This window comes from Thrips palmi, unplaced genomic scaffold (assembly GCF_012932325.1).
Source record: "Thrips palmi isolate BJ-2018 unplaced genomic scaffold, TpBJ-2018v1 HiC_scaffold_17, whole genome shotgun sequence".
Taxonomy (NCBI): Eukaryota; Metazoa; Arthropoda; class Insecta; order Thysanoptera; family Thripidae; genus Thrips; species Thrips palmi.
In genome coordinates, this window is record NW_023144626.1 from 5,911,937 (window position 1) to 5,927,896 (window position 15,960).

General features: G+C 67.6%; 1 protein-coding gene across 1 annotated transcript in view; it reads right to left on the minus strand.

Annotated features, from left to right (window-relative positions):
* LOC117643527 (zinc finger protein 395) overlaps positions 1–15,960 on the minus strand; it is a 91,563-nt gene that overhangs the window by 67,607 nt on the left and 7,996 nt on the right. The window contains exon 2 of the mRNA XM_034382455.1: positions 4,263–4,432. Coding sequence (XP_034238346.1) covers positions 4,263–4,432 — 170 coding nt within the window. The remainder of the gene's footprint in view (positions 1–4,262; positions 4,433–15,960) is intronic.

Genomic DNA, 15,960 nt, shown 5'->3' on the forward strand with positions numbered 1-15,960 from the left:
TCCCCGCCCCGCCCCCTGCTGCACGTTTCATGTGTTTCCTCGGGCGTAAGCGCAGCCGGGGCGGTGGGAGCCCCCACCAGGTGTCCCGACTCTAACGCGCGGCGCGAAAGGGTTGCTGCACGCAGCGCGGCCGCGGCCACCGCACCGCGCACCGCCGGGGCAACGAACGACTTAGCAAATCAAACTGCGAGGCGAGGCGCGCGACGTCCCCGCGATGCGGACGTGGAAACAAACCTTGGCGGCGCGGCACGGACGCGGCGGGGGGCCGGCAGGGCGGCAGGCCGGCAGGGCGGCAGGCCGGCAGGGCGATGCCGTCGTATCGAGTCCACCGAGCACATCCCGTACCGGCGAGGGCCCGGCCGGCGGCCGGCCTGTCCGGCGCAGCGAGCAGCCAACGAACAGTGAACAGCGAGCCGGGTGTTATTGTTCGGGGTCGAGCGCGACAGCGCGACGCGTCGCGTCGCCCGAGCGCGGGGCCGGCGACCTGGGCCTGCAGCACGGCACCGGCGGCCCACCGGCCCAAGGCGACGCGACGCGACGCGGAATGGACGCGGCGAGGGCGAGAACCCCCGAGGCCACGACGCGGTGCCACGACGCGGGGACCGTTACACTGTAACGCCGTATCGCCGCGACGAGGGCCTTGAGGGCCTTCAGGGCCCTGCGTGGCGTGGCGCGGCTCCGGGGACCGCTTTCACGTTCACGACGAGTATCGCCTGCTTCAGGATTGGCGGGGCTCGGCCCTGATAACGCGGCCAGGGGATCTTCCACTGGGCCGCCATGGCCGGGGCCGGGCCGGGGCCGCCCAGTACAGTTAGGCCCTAATCACTAGCAGGGCACGCCACTGTATCGGCATCGGCGCGGCCACGCGGCCACGCGGCCACGGACACCAGGCCAGGCCGCCTGCAGCCGAGCCGAGCACAGCCCGGGCCGCCAACAACAAGGGTTACAAACACGCCGTGTTTGGCCAGTCCAGTATCAACAGGTAGGAGGCAATGACACGGACAAGCGTCGCTATCTCGCCTCGGCGCAAGGCGCGCAAGGCGCAACGCCCTGCAACGCAATGTGCCATTCCAAAACGTCAAAGCTCGCCTCGCCGGCCGCCGAACCGAACCGCCGCCGCGCCTCAGAGCCCCGCCGCAAGGTGGCGCCAGCGAGCCAGCGCGCGCCGCCATGGCCGCGGTCCGGCCGTCTTCCTCCTCTCCATGGAGTGCTCCAGCGTCGAGTCACCCTTCTCTCTCTCCTCCGGGCTGGCGATTGTTTTCCCGGCGAGCCGGGCCGGCTGGCCGGCTGCCGGAGGCGGCGAAGGCGATAGAACCGTGATAGGGCACGGCGATAGCAAATGCCCGGGGACGGGGCCTCGATGGGGCCCTCTGCGGCGCACTGCGGAGCACTGCGGAGCGAGCCAGCACTGCGCAGCAGGCCGTCGTGGTCGTCGCGGTTATGACCGACCCGGAACCACGCGCACCGCCTCTGTCAGTGTGTGTGATACTGTGTGGCTGCGGTCATGTGTGTGTGTGTGTGGCTCCGAGAGTGTGTGACATGTGCTACACGGCATCTTGAGGAGGGCGATGCCTCCAAGTCGTGTTCCCGTGTCGTGTCCAAGTAGTGACAGTACAGAGACCCTCGGGCCACGAGCGTGTAGCCGTGTAGCGGTGTACTAGCGGCCCGCTGGCGTGCCGGGATGCATCTAGCATCATGCTGCCAGCGCTGCCAGCCTGGAGGACTGCAAGACTCTCCTCCGCGAGCCATGGTCAATTAGACTGCCACCCGGACGGCCCGTCCCGGACGCTGTGTTCCGGACGCCGTGTCCGGGACGCCGTGTCCGGGACGCCGCGTCCTGGAGCACTCCAAGTAGCGCTACTCGCACACCCCTTCAGCGAGGGGCGCGGCTCGGCTACTCGCCCGCGGGGGTGTGTTGTTGCGGTGCGTTGCTCTGTCTTCACAGTGCCTCACCATTTCTTTTCAGAGAGCCTCCAAGAGCTTTGCAGTGTTGCAGGGCGGTAGGCAGCGCCGTTGCAGGGGCGCGGTTCGGAGCGGCCTGCAGCGCGGCCTGCAGCCTGCAGAAGCACGCAAGCTTTTGTTTACGTGCCCCGGCCCACCCCGCCACCGCGACCGCCACTCCCCCCAGCACGGCCACGGCAGGGCACGGCCGGCACCACGATAGCGACGAGCTGCTCTCCGTCCTCGCCATGCAGCCATGCAGCGGTGCAGAGCAATGACCTAGGGGCGGGAGGGGGAGAAGAAAGGGGGAAGGGGAAAAGGGGGGGGGATGCAGGCGGTGCAGCGGTACCGGGCACTAGACCCGGCCCTGCCGCCGGCCCGCCAGTTCAAGAGGCGGCAGGCAGGCCACGGCAGGCGGCGGCCGGGGGGCCGGCGCGCCTTCCAGCGGGCCGCCCCGCCAGACACGCAAGCTCGGCGGGCTGGCCCACGCGCCAGGCGCCCGCCTCGCCCAGTCTCTCTCGCACTGGAGTATGCCTCTCGCGTGGGTGCGAGAGAGACAGTCGCTAGGAACGGGCCGCGTGGCCGCCGTGGCCGGCCGGCCGGGCCAAACAGGAAACGCACCGCGCGCAACGCGCCTCGCCTATCGATGCACCGCGGCAACCTTTAGCACGGGGAAAAGGTCGCGCGCAGCGCGCAGCACCAGTGTGGTGGCCGCCGGGCCGCCAGGCCGCGCGCTGCGTCAACATGCATCCCATTAGCGCGGTGGCCAGACCGCCAGACGGCGCAGCGCTTTCGTCGGCCTGTCTCTCTCGCACTCACGGGTCCTCCCGCAGGGCGCGAGAGAGACAACAACCTTGTTGCGCAGCGCGGTGGCCTATCGAGGGCACTCCCGACCCGAGGAGGTACCCGACGAGCGGCAACAGGTCGCGGTTATCGGCGGCGGTACTGCGTCGCTGGCTGGGCTGGCTTCGCAGCACGCAGCAGCCACTCTAGGCGGAGGCCCGCGCCACGCCAGCCTCTTTTGGCTGGAGTTCAAGAGCGATAACGGGCAATGGGCGCGGTCTTATCAGCCAGCCTGTTCCGCCAATCCCTCCCCGACGTCCCCGGCGTCCCCGGCGTGGCGTTACGTCCCCGACGGCCGAGCCGATCCGCGCGGTACACGCGATGGGACAGCGCCATTCCGAAGCCTCTGTCTCCGTCGCACTCACGGGGAGCCCCGTGGCGGAGCGAGAGAGACAGAGAATCCTGGGAGGGGAAGCGTCGCATCGCGCTCCCGTTTCACTACTATCTCCGAGACGCGGCGAGACGCGGCGAGACGCGGCGAGACGCGCGGACTGCGGCGGCGCTGACTTCCGGTCCGCACTGCCAACTCTGGCGAACGCCAAACGCCGCCAGGAAAGCGACAAAGCAACACGGCGACCCGACCCCACACGAGCAGGTGCACTCGCCGCGGTGACGCGCGCATTTTTAATCGGCCGGGAAATGAAGGACCGGCCGGCCGTGTCGTCGTCGAGGACGAGGCGCCTTATCGACAGGGTGCTCGGATCGATGTAATGCAATTCACACTGCGGGAAGGCGGTGGCGTGATGCAGGCAAGTTGACGCAACCCACCGCACCGACGCACAGTGGGCCAGAAGACCGTGGAGGCGGCCAAAACTCTAGATGCGTTTTGAGCTCCAGCGTCGCTAAATGGGACTCGAACCGAACGGGTGACCCCACCAATGGATTCCTCGTTCGGAGAGCAATCCATTGGTGGGGTCGCACGTTCGGTTCGAGTCCCATTCAGCGACTCTGGAGCTCAAAACGCGTCTAGAGTTTTGGCCGCCTCCACCGGTCTTCTGGCCCAATGTGCGACGGGACGGCCGACGGCGAAATGAAGAGGGAGTTGTGCCTCTGAGGGAGCGCTGCCGGCCGTGTCGTGTCGTGCCGTGTCAGGTCGCACGCCACACCGGCGGCCCCGGCTCGGCTCCTCGCCGCGGAGCGTACGCGGAATGCGTCTGACTCATTCCAGCCATCCCGGCGTTCCCCGGCGTCGGCGGGGCCGCGGCGGCGGGCCGGCGATAGCGGCTGCCTGACTAATGCCGGCGCAAATGGTGCAAGGCGTCTGTCTGTCTCTCTCGCACTCCCGCGGCCCTGCGGCGCGCCCTTCGAGAGCGAGAGAGACAGAGCGACGACAGCCTGCTGCGTCGCTGCTGTCGCTGCGGCCGGGGCACCTTACCAGGAAGCAGCGTCATGAAGGGCGATTTACTGCTAGGCACACACCGAGGGCCGGCCGCGTCGAGGGCCCTGTGCATTTACAAGTGAAACACACACACACTCACCCATGCACGGAGGGCACGTCAATGCTGTGCGAGGAGGCCCGCTTGCGCTCCGACCCGGTGCCCATGTCGGCCAGCCGGGCGAAGTCTGTGTCCGAGTCGGCGAGGCGGGCCGACTTCCTGGACTCGAGCAGGCGCACCTCGTCCAGGCGCTTCTTGAGGTCGATGGAGCCCTGCAACAAGCGCACACGCGTCGGTTAGAGAGAGACAGAGGGAGGGAGACAGTCTGCAGTGGCGAGCGCTACGCGCTGAGCGTTACAGCACCCGCAGGCGGGCGCCGTTGCGTTTCGCAACGGACATCAAGCGCAAAATCGGCGTGGCCGTGTCGCGCCGGGCCTTGCCTCGCCGCGGCTAGACGGGGGCCTAGATCCAGGCGAAAGTGAGACCGGGGAGAGGACCCGGCGGACGGGCGGACAGGCGGACGGACAGACAGACCGACCAGCCGGTGGCAGTGACAAACGCTGATTGCGGGCCACTTCCCACCCCCGGCACGGCAGGCACGGCAGGCAGCACAAGCAGGATGTCACAATGCAGTGGCGTCTATTCAGCATGTGCCGGCCGCAGCCCGGCAGACGGCCGGCCGGCCAGTCCTCGGCGTGCCCGCCAACCTGCCGGCCGAGCCGCCGAAACAAGGTGAAAATGGACTCGCGGGGCTGCATGTGCATGCTGTCGGCATGCTGCCTGCAGCCCGGGCTAGGCTAGCGAAAGCGCGCCGCGTATCTGGAAAGCGAGGTGCCGCGATGCGCGATGCGCCGCCGAGTGGTGTGCACTGCGAGTCTGTTAGTCTGCGCTGCGCGCTGCGCTCCGGGGTGTGATGTAAAGGCACATGGCATGCACCGGGCCGGCCAGGCGCGCCGCGCCACGCCACGCCCCTCGCTGGTATGTTTTTCCACGCACCGGATCCAGCGCTTTCTCTCCGCGCCAAGACGAAGACACCAGCATTACGACGGGGAGCTTCGCGTCCTGCAGACGCTGCAGACTGCACATAACCCCCCGCCGTGCTGGGAGAAACGGCCCTGCAGCGCTTCGCCGCTCTGTCTCTCTCGCACCCCTACGGAGCGGGCCGCGAGAGCGAGAGAGACGGGAGAGCGACGAAAGCCCTGGTTGCAATCGGGCCGGACTATTTCCCGCTGATTCACGTGGATTTCCAGAAGGCTGATTCCCGAGCGCGGCTCTCGTTGCTCTGTCTCTCTCGCACATGGGGCACCCCGTAGGGGTGCGAGAGAGACAGAGCGGCGAGAGCAGCGGTCGTCCATCACGAGCTGGTGTATCAGCGGCGTTGCCGTCGAAAGGTAAAAGGGCATTTGGTCCAGCGGCTAGCCCGTAATGGTAATGGTATGCGAGGTAGGCAACGCGCTGCGCTGCCGTGCGTCGCTGCTCCATGGCGGCCTACCTGCCGGGCGCCAAGGCCGGGCAGGGGCAGGGCGGCTGGCCGCTGGAGCCCGCACCCACCGGACTGGGACGGACCGCCCGACCTGCTCCCCGCATTCCTTGGCTGTCGCTACCGCTCCCTCAACGCCGTCAGTGACACGGAAGGACACGGCAGGACACGGCGGCCAGGCACGCGAGGACCGCGCGGCACTCATTAGCAGCGGCCCGGGACGCACGACGCTCGACGCGCACGTCTAGCGGGTTATGACGCCGCGTCGAGCCGTACGGGCCAGGCCAGGCAGGCCAGGCAGCCCAGGCTAGCCGCCAGGCAAGGCTCCGCCGATAAATTCCCTCCAGACAGACGATAAACATGGCGACGCGGCGGAGTGGCGGCGTGGCGGGGGAAGCGGGCGGGGAACCGCGTGCCGCGCCGCGCCGGGGCGCCGTTCATATAAACCAAACGCGTCGTGATGTGCCTGCCGGGCCTGCCGGGCCTGCCGGGCCTGCCGGGATGGCGTCGCGGCGCTGGTGTGGTGGGCCGCGCGGCTGCAGCTGCAGCCAGCCTGTCACTCTGTCTCTCTCGCACTCGCGGGGCGTTCCGCAGGGGTGCGAGAGAGACAGAGGCACTGGTGCTGCAGGCCGCGGAGCCGCCAGCAGAAATAGCCGCGGCCGAGGCTGACCCACATCGGCCGGCCTGGGCCTCGGCCTGGGCTGCACACAAGGGTCACTCGGCGGGGCGGGGCGGGGCGGGGCGGGGCGGGGCGCGGCGCGGCGGGGCGCGCGCGGATGCGCCTGCACGACGGCGACGCCTCAACGACCACGGTGTACTTCGCGGCCTTCCGTTATTCGGGGTCACACGTGCAACCGGCGCGGCCCTGCTTGCCTGCCTGCTTGTCTGCCTGCCCCCACCCGCCACCTGGGACTGGCCCCACCAGTCCGCGGCCCCGCCGGTCCCCGCCGGGGGCTCCAGCAGGAGTTTCCAGGTCGGCAGCTCGGCGCGGTCGAGGTCGCGGTTCCACCGCTTCTGGACCCACCAGGCCGGGCCACCAGGCCACCAGGGGCGCCGCGGGCATCGCGTCAGCAAGGGCGCTACGGTGCCCCCCACCCTTTTCCCGCGAGTCCTTCGCGTCAGCTTTCCTTCGCAGTAGCTCGTGTCAGCAGTAGCGCTCCACCGACAACGCCAACTAGTCCAGCCCGATACGCATGTGTGCGTGTGAGCTACACCGGAAGTCGCTCCCGTCCCCAGATAAAGTGCACCTCTGCCCCGCATTCGCCTCGCCGCGTTGCCGCCTCGCCGTTCGCAAAGCCCTTGGGACGCACGTGGAGCGGCGCGGAACCGGCGGGGAAGGGGGGGGGGAGGGGACGCGCTCCTGCGCCATGTAAATAAACGTGCTTCGCAATTACCCAATCGCCGAGGCAAGGCAGGGCGCGGCGGGCGAAGCGCGGCGCGGCACTCTGACGCTGCTCCTCCCACCACGCGAACCGCGAACTGCCGCCGCGCTGCTCCGCGCCCCGCCGCGCGCTGCCCTGGCGTTGCCGCGCCGTGTCGTCCCGGGCTGCCTGCCGCGCCGGCGTGCCGCACCGCGTCGCCGCGCCGGCCGGCGGACTCACTGGGTAGGCCTACACTGGTTGAGGCCGGGCGCGCCGCGGGCTGGGGTGGGGGCAGCCCAGCTGATAGCACGCTGTGCATACATTGCACGTGTACTCTGAACTTGGGCCATGGCGGCAAGCGGCGCAAAACATGACACATTCTTTTACAGCCAGCCTGGCAAAATTCACAGCCCGTCCGCGCCGCGCCGCTGGTGGCGCGTGGCGTGGCGTGGCGTGCCCTGCCACGCGTGCCATGCCACGCGCTGTGCCCGTGCCGGCCGGCCTGTGACGTCACTTGGCGGGCCGCGGCCTTGGTGCGCGCGCCCGCGCCGTGCTCGCGGGACGCGGCGGGACGCGGATGGCGCGGTATGGCGGATCCTCGCCCTTCTTCATCAATTGCTCCACGTCCGCCATGCGGCTCGCGGGCTAGACCGCCGCACCGCCGGCTGTAGCTGGCTAGCTGGCTGTTGTTGAGGGCGTCCAGGGCGTCCAGCGTGGCCGGCCCGTCCTGCCTCCGCCGCATCCATTGCGTCATCGTGCCACACGTGTCGTGCCAGCCCCGTGAGTCACGCTTGTTGTTGTTGACGCCGATGCTGGTGAAGTAGTTGTTGTTGATGTCGATTCGGTCTTGTGCGCCGCGCTGCGCCGCGCCTACGTCGGCGCGTGTTTTGCTGCTGTTTGTGCATACAGTGCGGTGGCAGGCGCGCGCCAACCCGAGCGGCGAGCCGGGCGAGCCGCTCCGACATGCGCACTTTACACTACACGTGGAGTGGAAGGACATCCACGCACACAAACAGAGCGACGCCAGCGACGCGCACCTGCGTGGCAGCGTGGCGAGGAAAACACACAGTACGCCACACACACACACACACACGGCGAGGCGGGTCTTTTAAAGGACGAGACCGGTGTGGCCATTTAAAACACGTTGACGGGGGAGGTCGGAGCGACGGCCCGCTCCGGTCCAGCACAGCCAGCACAGCCAGCCTGGTCCAGGCGACCCTCACGGCCAACAGGTGTGGCCGAGACCGCAGCCGGGACCGTGGCTAGCCGGCTTCCTCGTCACAGTCATTGTCGTTGGGGTTGAGGCTACCTCCTTCATGACACGGATCGCGGTCGGAGCAGCGACCAGGCGCGCGGAGAGGAGTTGGCTAAGCCCCACAACGAGCAGAGCGCCGACCGGCCGCGCGGCCACCGAGTGCCTGCCCCTGCCCGCCCTGCCCGCTCTCGCTCACGGAGCCTGAAAATAGTCCCGCCTACACTAGCGGGGCAGCAAGGGCTCCCCCACAAAGGTCGGAGCATAGAAATACACGAGCGCCGGCCGCTGCCAAATCCACCTGGTGTCGCGGCTTGCCGGCTAGATATACACCGGCATTGCATTATAAGACCCGACAGATGCTGCGAGCTCGCTGCCAGTGTGCTGCCAGCACGTTGCGGTGCTACTAAGAATGCAGCGGCAGCCGGCTCGCTCCTCTCTCTCGCACTCGTTGGCCGGGCCGGGGAGGTGCGAGAGAGACGGGGCGACGGAATAAGCCGGGCGTCGCCACGCCGGTCATGTCCGCGACGTCCGCGACGTACGTATCGGCCGGCCGGCCTATCACAGTGTATCACAGTCGCAACGCAAAAGCCGAGCCGCAGCGCCGCAGCGACAACACTGTGAGCGATAGCATCGAGTTAATTGACCGAGAGCTCCCCGCCGGACTGTGGCGGTCTGGCGGAGAGCGCCCATTTTTGTTGACTCTGCGCGCCACGGCGCTACGCGCTACGCACCCTATCCTGGTGCTGGCGCGCTGGCGCCTAGCTAGCACGCACAGAGCACGTGACACGTCGCGGACACAACACGGACACGGCAGTGGTGACGTCACGGCCGAAGCGCTTGGCCCTCCTCCACGACGCCACAGAGTGGCCCCCGCCGCCCCCCGCGGCCCCGCGCCTCTCGCCGGTTCGAAGGACGCCCGGCTAGAGCTGCTAGTTCGCTTGCCGGGCCGGGCCGGGGCCGGGCCGGGGCCGGCCGGCATGGCATGTGCGCGGCGCAGTTTGCCCGGCCGGCCGGTCTACCGCGGCCGCGCGCCCGCCGAGGCGCCAACCAACCATCATGGCTATGGCGGCAGAAAATCCATCCGCCAGCAGGGCAGAACCCGGCACCGGCCCGCCCGCGCAGCCCGCGCGGCCCGCGCAACGCACACTCCTGTTCCGCGTCGGCCACGGCCAGTGCGGCCGCCGTGGCGGGGCGGGGCCACTAAGGGCAACAAATCCCCGTCGCAGCGCCCCGCCCGCCACGCCCCGCCCCGCCACGCCCCGCCACGCCACGCGCAAGGTCGCCAGCACCTGACCCGGCAGCAGGCCATGCGGGGCGTGGTCGCGCAAAGCAGCCACGCCCGGCAACCCCGCCACCAGTGTGTCCGCGTGTCCGTGTCTCCGTGTCCAGGCAGCGCATTTCCTTCCAAGACGAGCACGGCACGCAGCTGGCGCCAGGCTTCCCTCTGCTTCGCTAGGCCGGGCGACGCCGGGCGGCCGCGGACCCTGCGGAGCGCCCCGCCAGAAACTAAAACCAATTCATTATTCAGCGACCGGTCGCCAAATGAGTTACGGCGGCGAAAGGGGAAGAGCCAAGAGGACGAGTCGGTCGGCCCGGCCGAACAAATTAGAATTCAGACGGATCGCTGCGTCGCGGCCGCGGCCCCGAGTCCCGGCAAGGCGGCGGGGCGGCCAGGCCCGTATCGATTAGCCACACATCTGCTTCCTTGTTTCGCGGCAAGGCTCGCGCCGCGTCTCGCGTTCGCACCCGTGCAGCGCGGCAGCGACGGAGGGAAACAAAAACAACTCAACTCGGCAACAACAAAGGGTGCGCGCCGTCCGGGGCGTCCGGGGCGTCCGCGTGGTGCACACCGAGAGCCTCGCGGCGGAGCGCGGAGCGAGCGGAGCCTCATCGCCGGCAGCACGCGAGCAAACACGAAACAGCGAAGCACGCCGCCGGCCGGCGCCTTGTTCATGCTCTTGTTGTTGTTTGTTCTTGTTCCGCGGGACGAGGCGTGGCGCGGCGCGCATCGCGCATTATTTAATGTTTCGTGCTGCCGCCGAGGCTGCCGCCCGCCATGGCCAACCGGCCGACCGGCGGGCTTCGTTTCCGATATGGCCAAACTTTGGCCCTCGACAACGCGGCCACTTGGGCGTAGCAAGCTCGCACGCCGACTCTCTGTCTCTCTCGCACTCTTGGGGAGCCCCCGGCGGGCGCGAGAGAGACAGAGCGACGGCATACGGCATACCCCGAGCTGCAGCATCCATTCGGCCAGCTCGCGCCGCTCGCGGACAACAAGGGTGCCAAGTGAGGAGCGCGTTGTTGGCCGCGAAAGCCGACCCGACGGTTCCGGCCGCGTAATCCATCAACGGCGGCAGAGTGGGTCCGAAACAGCTGTCTCTCTCGCGCTCACGGGGCGGGCCGTAAGGGTGCGAGAGAGACGGAGAGAGGCGGCCCGATGCTGCACCTCTGCGCCCAAATGGAAGAGCAAACTGGATCGCGTTTCCGTGCGCTACCCGTCCCGAAACGCAACGCCTGCCTCCGAAGGATCCTTCCATCGCTCTGTCTCTCTCGCACCGCTTCGTGACGCCCCGTGAGTGCGAGAGAGACAGACTGTCGTGGCTCATGGCCCGCGCGTCGGGTTACGTCAAACAGTGCACGCGCGCCCGCCGCCAGATTCCGGAGGGTCAGTTTGTCACTCTCGCTCCCGCAAGGGACGCCCCGTGAGTGCGAGAGAGACAGAGCGACGAAAGCGACTCTCGGCGCCCAGCCGAGTGCAAAGTTTGAAATTATTCGCGTCAGGCCGCGACACGGCTCGTGTCCATCAATGACAAAAGTTGCAATCAGAGGCGTCACACGGCGGCCCCTTCCCCCTCCCTTTCCCCTTTCCACTCCCAGCCGCAATTTCACGACACCAAGAAGAGGCGTTTTCAATTAACTGATTCGCGGGGCACGGTCCGTTCTATTATTTATCACGGGGCCGATCGAGGCGAAGAAGAGAAGGGGTTGGGGCTGCGGCGTGGCGGCGGCGTGGCGCCTGCGACCCGGAACGGCCAGGCACGCCGACAGGGAGCCAGCCAGCTGGAAGGGACAGCGGGGACAGCGGGGGCTGTTCGAAATACACCACAAAGAACCGAAACAAACCAGCCGTACAAGAGCAGGCTGTGAACTGATTCCGCAAAGCGTATCGTCCCCTCGTCTCGCTCGCACCTACACCAGGCGCCCCACGAGTGCGAGAGAGACAGAGCGACGAAAGCGCTGCGCGGGATCAATCAATCCGGCGGGGGTCAGACGAACAGCTGGAAAATGAGAAACTGGCTGCAGTAGCATCATCATCAGCGCGAGGCCGTCACTTTCACCTTCGTTTTCGATACGATGCGCCCTTCACCTAAGCCATTAGCGACCGGTGCGGCGGTACGGCACACTGACTCGCTCTCTCACTCGTGGCGAGTCCTGCATGGGTGCGAGAGAGACAGGGCGCGGCTAGCCTCGCGGTCGCGGTGGAATTTCGGTCGCGTGACTTGTCGGAGCACTCGCTTCGCGCTTCGCTCCGGCCCGCGTGGCGTGCCTCGTGCGCTTGGACCGCAGCCACCTCGAGCCTCGACTCGAGCCTCGAGCGGCGACAAATCGACTAATCGGCCGGCCGCGGGGACGCGACGCGACGGCACGGCAGCCCCAGCCAAGCCGGCCAAGCCGTCGTCGGCCCGCTTTTTGCTGTACAGTGGCGTCGCCGTGCACCGGGTGCATCAGGCGGGCAACCCTCCGACCGACCGGTGGGCAGGTTGCCTCCAGCGGCACGTTTCCAGTGTGCCGATGCAGGTCAGGGCCGCACGCGTCCCCCAGGCCGACTGCACCACTAGAAGACTAGACCAGGCCCTTCCCGCAGACAGCCAGACAGCGCTCTACCCCGCAGCGCCGGACCGGCGGCAACCACGACGTCGGCGAGGCTGCCCCGCCGACTGGCGCTGCGCTTGCCGCGCTGCCGCAAGCGCCGCACGCCGCTTCCTCGTCGCCGTGGTCACGCTGTGTCCGCGACCAAGGCCGGGCTGGGCCGGGCCGCCTGCAACGACCACGATAATCACGGCATGATCGATGATAACCGTGGCGACCATGGCGGGGGCACGGCCGCCGATTTCGAGTGGGCGTACTCACTCACTTGTGTGAGTGAGTGTGTGTGTGCGCGTGAGAGTGCGGCGCCTGGGCGCGAGGCGTGTGTGAGCGAGAGGCCCTGCTTGCACCACGTCTACGCGGTCGTGACGCAACGCCCCGGTAACCTTTTGTGCACCGCCGTTTACCCCACGTCGGCCACATCGCAGGGCGGAGCGGCGGAGGAGCCACCGGGGCCGCGCACCACGCGCACGTCGCCGCCGTGGCCTCGCCGCCGGCCACCAGGAAGCTCGGGCTGGCGAAAGCAAAAGTGCGGGTCTAAGTAGTCCACGAGCACGGCGTCGTTATCACCTTATCGCTGGACGTAACTCGGCCACCCTGCTCCCCGTCATGTCCGCCGTCGTCGTGTCCACCTCGTCGCCGCCGATGTGGGTCACGCCGCGGAGCGCATCCACGCCCGGGCAACGCCCACGCATTTGGAAAAGTGCTCATTTACGGTGGCAATTTAGGTAATCAGGCGCGGCGTCGACGCCGAGGTGCACGGCCGTCGGGAAGCCTTCCCCCCGGCGACCCCGATGCAACTCAATGAGGCGCAGGCTTGCCGAATCCCCGTCCGGGGCCCGAGAGAGACAGAGCGACGCTGGTGGTGCAGCACTTGCTTCTAGACAGTCTTCTCGACCGCCACGGCCGCGCTGCGCGGCGCTGCGTGTCCTTTGCGACTGACGTCCCCGTCGACCGCCGCGGGGGAGGATCGGCTCGGCGATCGGCGCGATAGGCAAACTAGCGAAAACAGTGTGGCCTTTCCCTCGGCGGACAGCCCAGCCCCGTCGGGCCAGGCCGGCCAGGCTGGCCACGCCAATTACCGCTCCATAATCTACTCGCAATATTGGGCCTGGCTGCGCTGCGCCGCGCTGCGCCGTGCTGCTTGCTGCCTGCTCCTGGAGCTGCTCCTGGAGCGGCGGTCGCGCCGTGATGGCGAACCGGGCCGTGCCGAGCCGGCCGGCCCGCGGGGCCGCGGCGGGGTTTCGCAACGACGGCTTGTTACGAGAGCCAGCCGGTCCAGACAGTCTAGACGGTCTAGACGGCCTAGACGAGGCTATGGACGTGGCGGCAAGGCCCGGCAAGGCTGCAGGACTAGGGCCAAGGCGGCCGAGGCGTTCCAGGCACAAAGGCGGCCCTTGTTGCCGACACTGTGAGCACGTCGTGCTCCTCCCTGGAAGGTCCTGGAAGGTCCTGGAAGGGCAGGGGCGTACCCACAGACAATACGCCACACAGGCCGGCGGTGTGGGTGCGCCCAGGAACCAAGAGCTTCCATCTTTCAGGATTGCACTTTGCACCCCACTGCTATTCAATCGCCGTCCGACCGTGAGCCAAAGGCCCAAAGGCACGGGGCGCATAGACAGTAGACAGACGCGTGGAGGCAAGAGGCAGGCCGATCCGATTCGGGCATTAGCATTCACCGTATTAGGGTGGGGCCCTCCTTGTCCAAGGCAAGGAGCCCGCTTGGCGTGCACGGAGCGGCCCCGTAAGCCCCGTAAGTAACCGCACGAGGACGCCGATGAGTGCATATAAATTGAATTTGGGTCAGATCAGATGCTGCGGGACATAAGAGCGTGTGTGTGTGTGTGTGAGTGCGTGTGTCCGGAGGGGGCGTGGCCGGTCGGGACAGCAGCCACCCCGAGGCGCTCTCCGTACACCGAGGCATACTCGTAAAAGCATGTGGGCCAAGTGCACCCCCCCCCCCCCCGGTCGGTTCCCCGGGCCAGACGTCATACGCCATACACAACAACGCCGGCCGGCCGGCGCGAGGCAAGTCTCGATCGAGGCCGATTTCGGAACGCCGCGGCCTGTCGTGCCTGTCTGGCCGAGCATGACTCCGCGGTGTCCGCCATGTCGATGTCGCTCGCGATTTCGCCAAGGTGCTTGCATTCACACCTGCGAGTCGTGTCCCTCTCGCACTCACGGGGCGCCCCTGGAGAGACAGAGCAACGAAAGCGACTCTCGGAATCAGTCTGCTGCAGCAGCATGCACGGCGCTCCGTCGGGGGTCCGCGTTCGCGCTCGCGGCGGGTTCTGATCGCCAAGTCGAGAAGGAACGGGCGAGGATCGTGTGCAGCACCAGGAGGACTCCCCCCCCCCCCCCCCGAGGCTCGTTAATCTTGCAGTGCACCACACGACTATTGGATGCCACCCCTGTGCTTAGGCGTGTCCACTCGGTGTATAATGCATCCGCGACGCCACGCGAGATTAAAAACGTATGCAAAGCACCACCTAATTACAAATTGCAGCATCGACGCGACCGACCAGTCGTTGTTGTTGTTGTTGGCCACCGCGACGTCCCCCCCCCTCCCGGACACCCGCCCGTGGCGTCCCTGACGTAACTAGTGCCGCTCTGCCGCGACGAAGTGGTAAAGTTTCCTCCAGCAGAGCCACTTCCACTTCAAGCCGGGGCTCTCATTTCTGGCTTACTGAAGTACACTCCAAAACCTATGAAACGAGCGCCTCGCCGGGCGAGCCGCGACAACAACAACAAACAACAACAAAACAACAACAACGGCTGTGGCAGGTGCGGCAGCTGCAGATGCCACTTTCACCGGGTGAGAGGCAAAGCAGCGAGGCAGCGAGGACCGGGGCGGTGTAGCACTGTAGCGCTGCCCACAGTCCGAAGCTACTTTCACTGCCCCGGCAGGCCTAGACGCCGAGGAAGCACGGAGAAGGCAAAGCGAGCAGCCAAGCACCGAACGGCGAAGGTTTGCCCATTCGACTATCCTTTGGCCGCGGCGCGCGGCGCCCCGTAAAGTTGGCAGAGTTATTCGCTCGCGCGCGTGGAGTACCATCGAACGCAACACGGCCGCCGCACTCCGAAGGGCCGTTTCGTCGCTCTGTCTCACTCGCACCCGCCGCCCGGCCCGCTCGGGACAGAGCGACGCCTTCGGAGTCGGGCGGCAGGAGTCCGTCGTTGACGAGCTGGGCGGGCTGCGGGCCGCACGCGGCGCCAAGTCGGTCACCGCCGCAGCAGCGAGCAGCAGCCCCTGCGCCTGCTTCGCCTCCACGACGCGGCCCACAGTGGGCCAGAAGACCGGCGGAGGCGGCCAAAACTCCAGACGCGTTTTGAGCTCCAGAGTCGCTCAACTGGACTCGAACCGTACGTGTGACCCCACCAATGGATTCCTCGTTCGGAGAGCAATCCATTGGTGGGGTCACACGTTTGGTTCAAGACCCATTTAGCGACTCTGGAGATCAAATCGCGTCTAGAGTTTTGGCCGCCTCCGCCGGTCTTCCGGCCCACTGTGCGGCGGCCGTGCACGTCCGTGACGATGACAGCGCCCGCGGGGACGCACGGGCGCGCCGCGGACGCGACAGACAGGCACGCGGACACGCGGACACGCGGCCGCGCCGAAAAGGGAAAGTCCGACGCGGTTTGGCGTCTGCCCTGCGACGCCGCGACGCCGACGGCTCGAAGGCAAGGCGCTCCCTAGACCTAGCAGCCAGGCCCAGCCAGGCCCAGCCAGGCCGACTAGACTAGACCCACCAGGATGAGGGCAGCAAGTAGGTCGCAGGCGGTACTGTCCCTCGGCCCTGCCTGCCGGGCCCTATGCCTGCCGGGCCCTGCTTACGC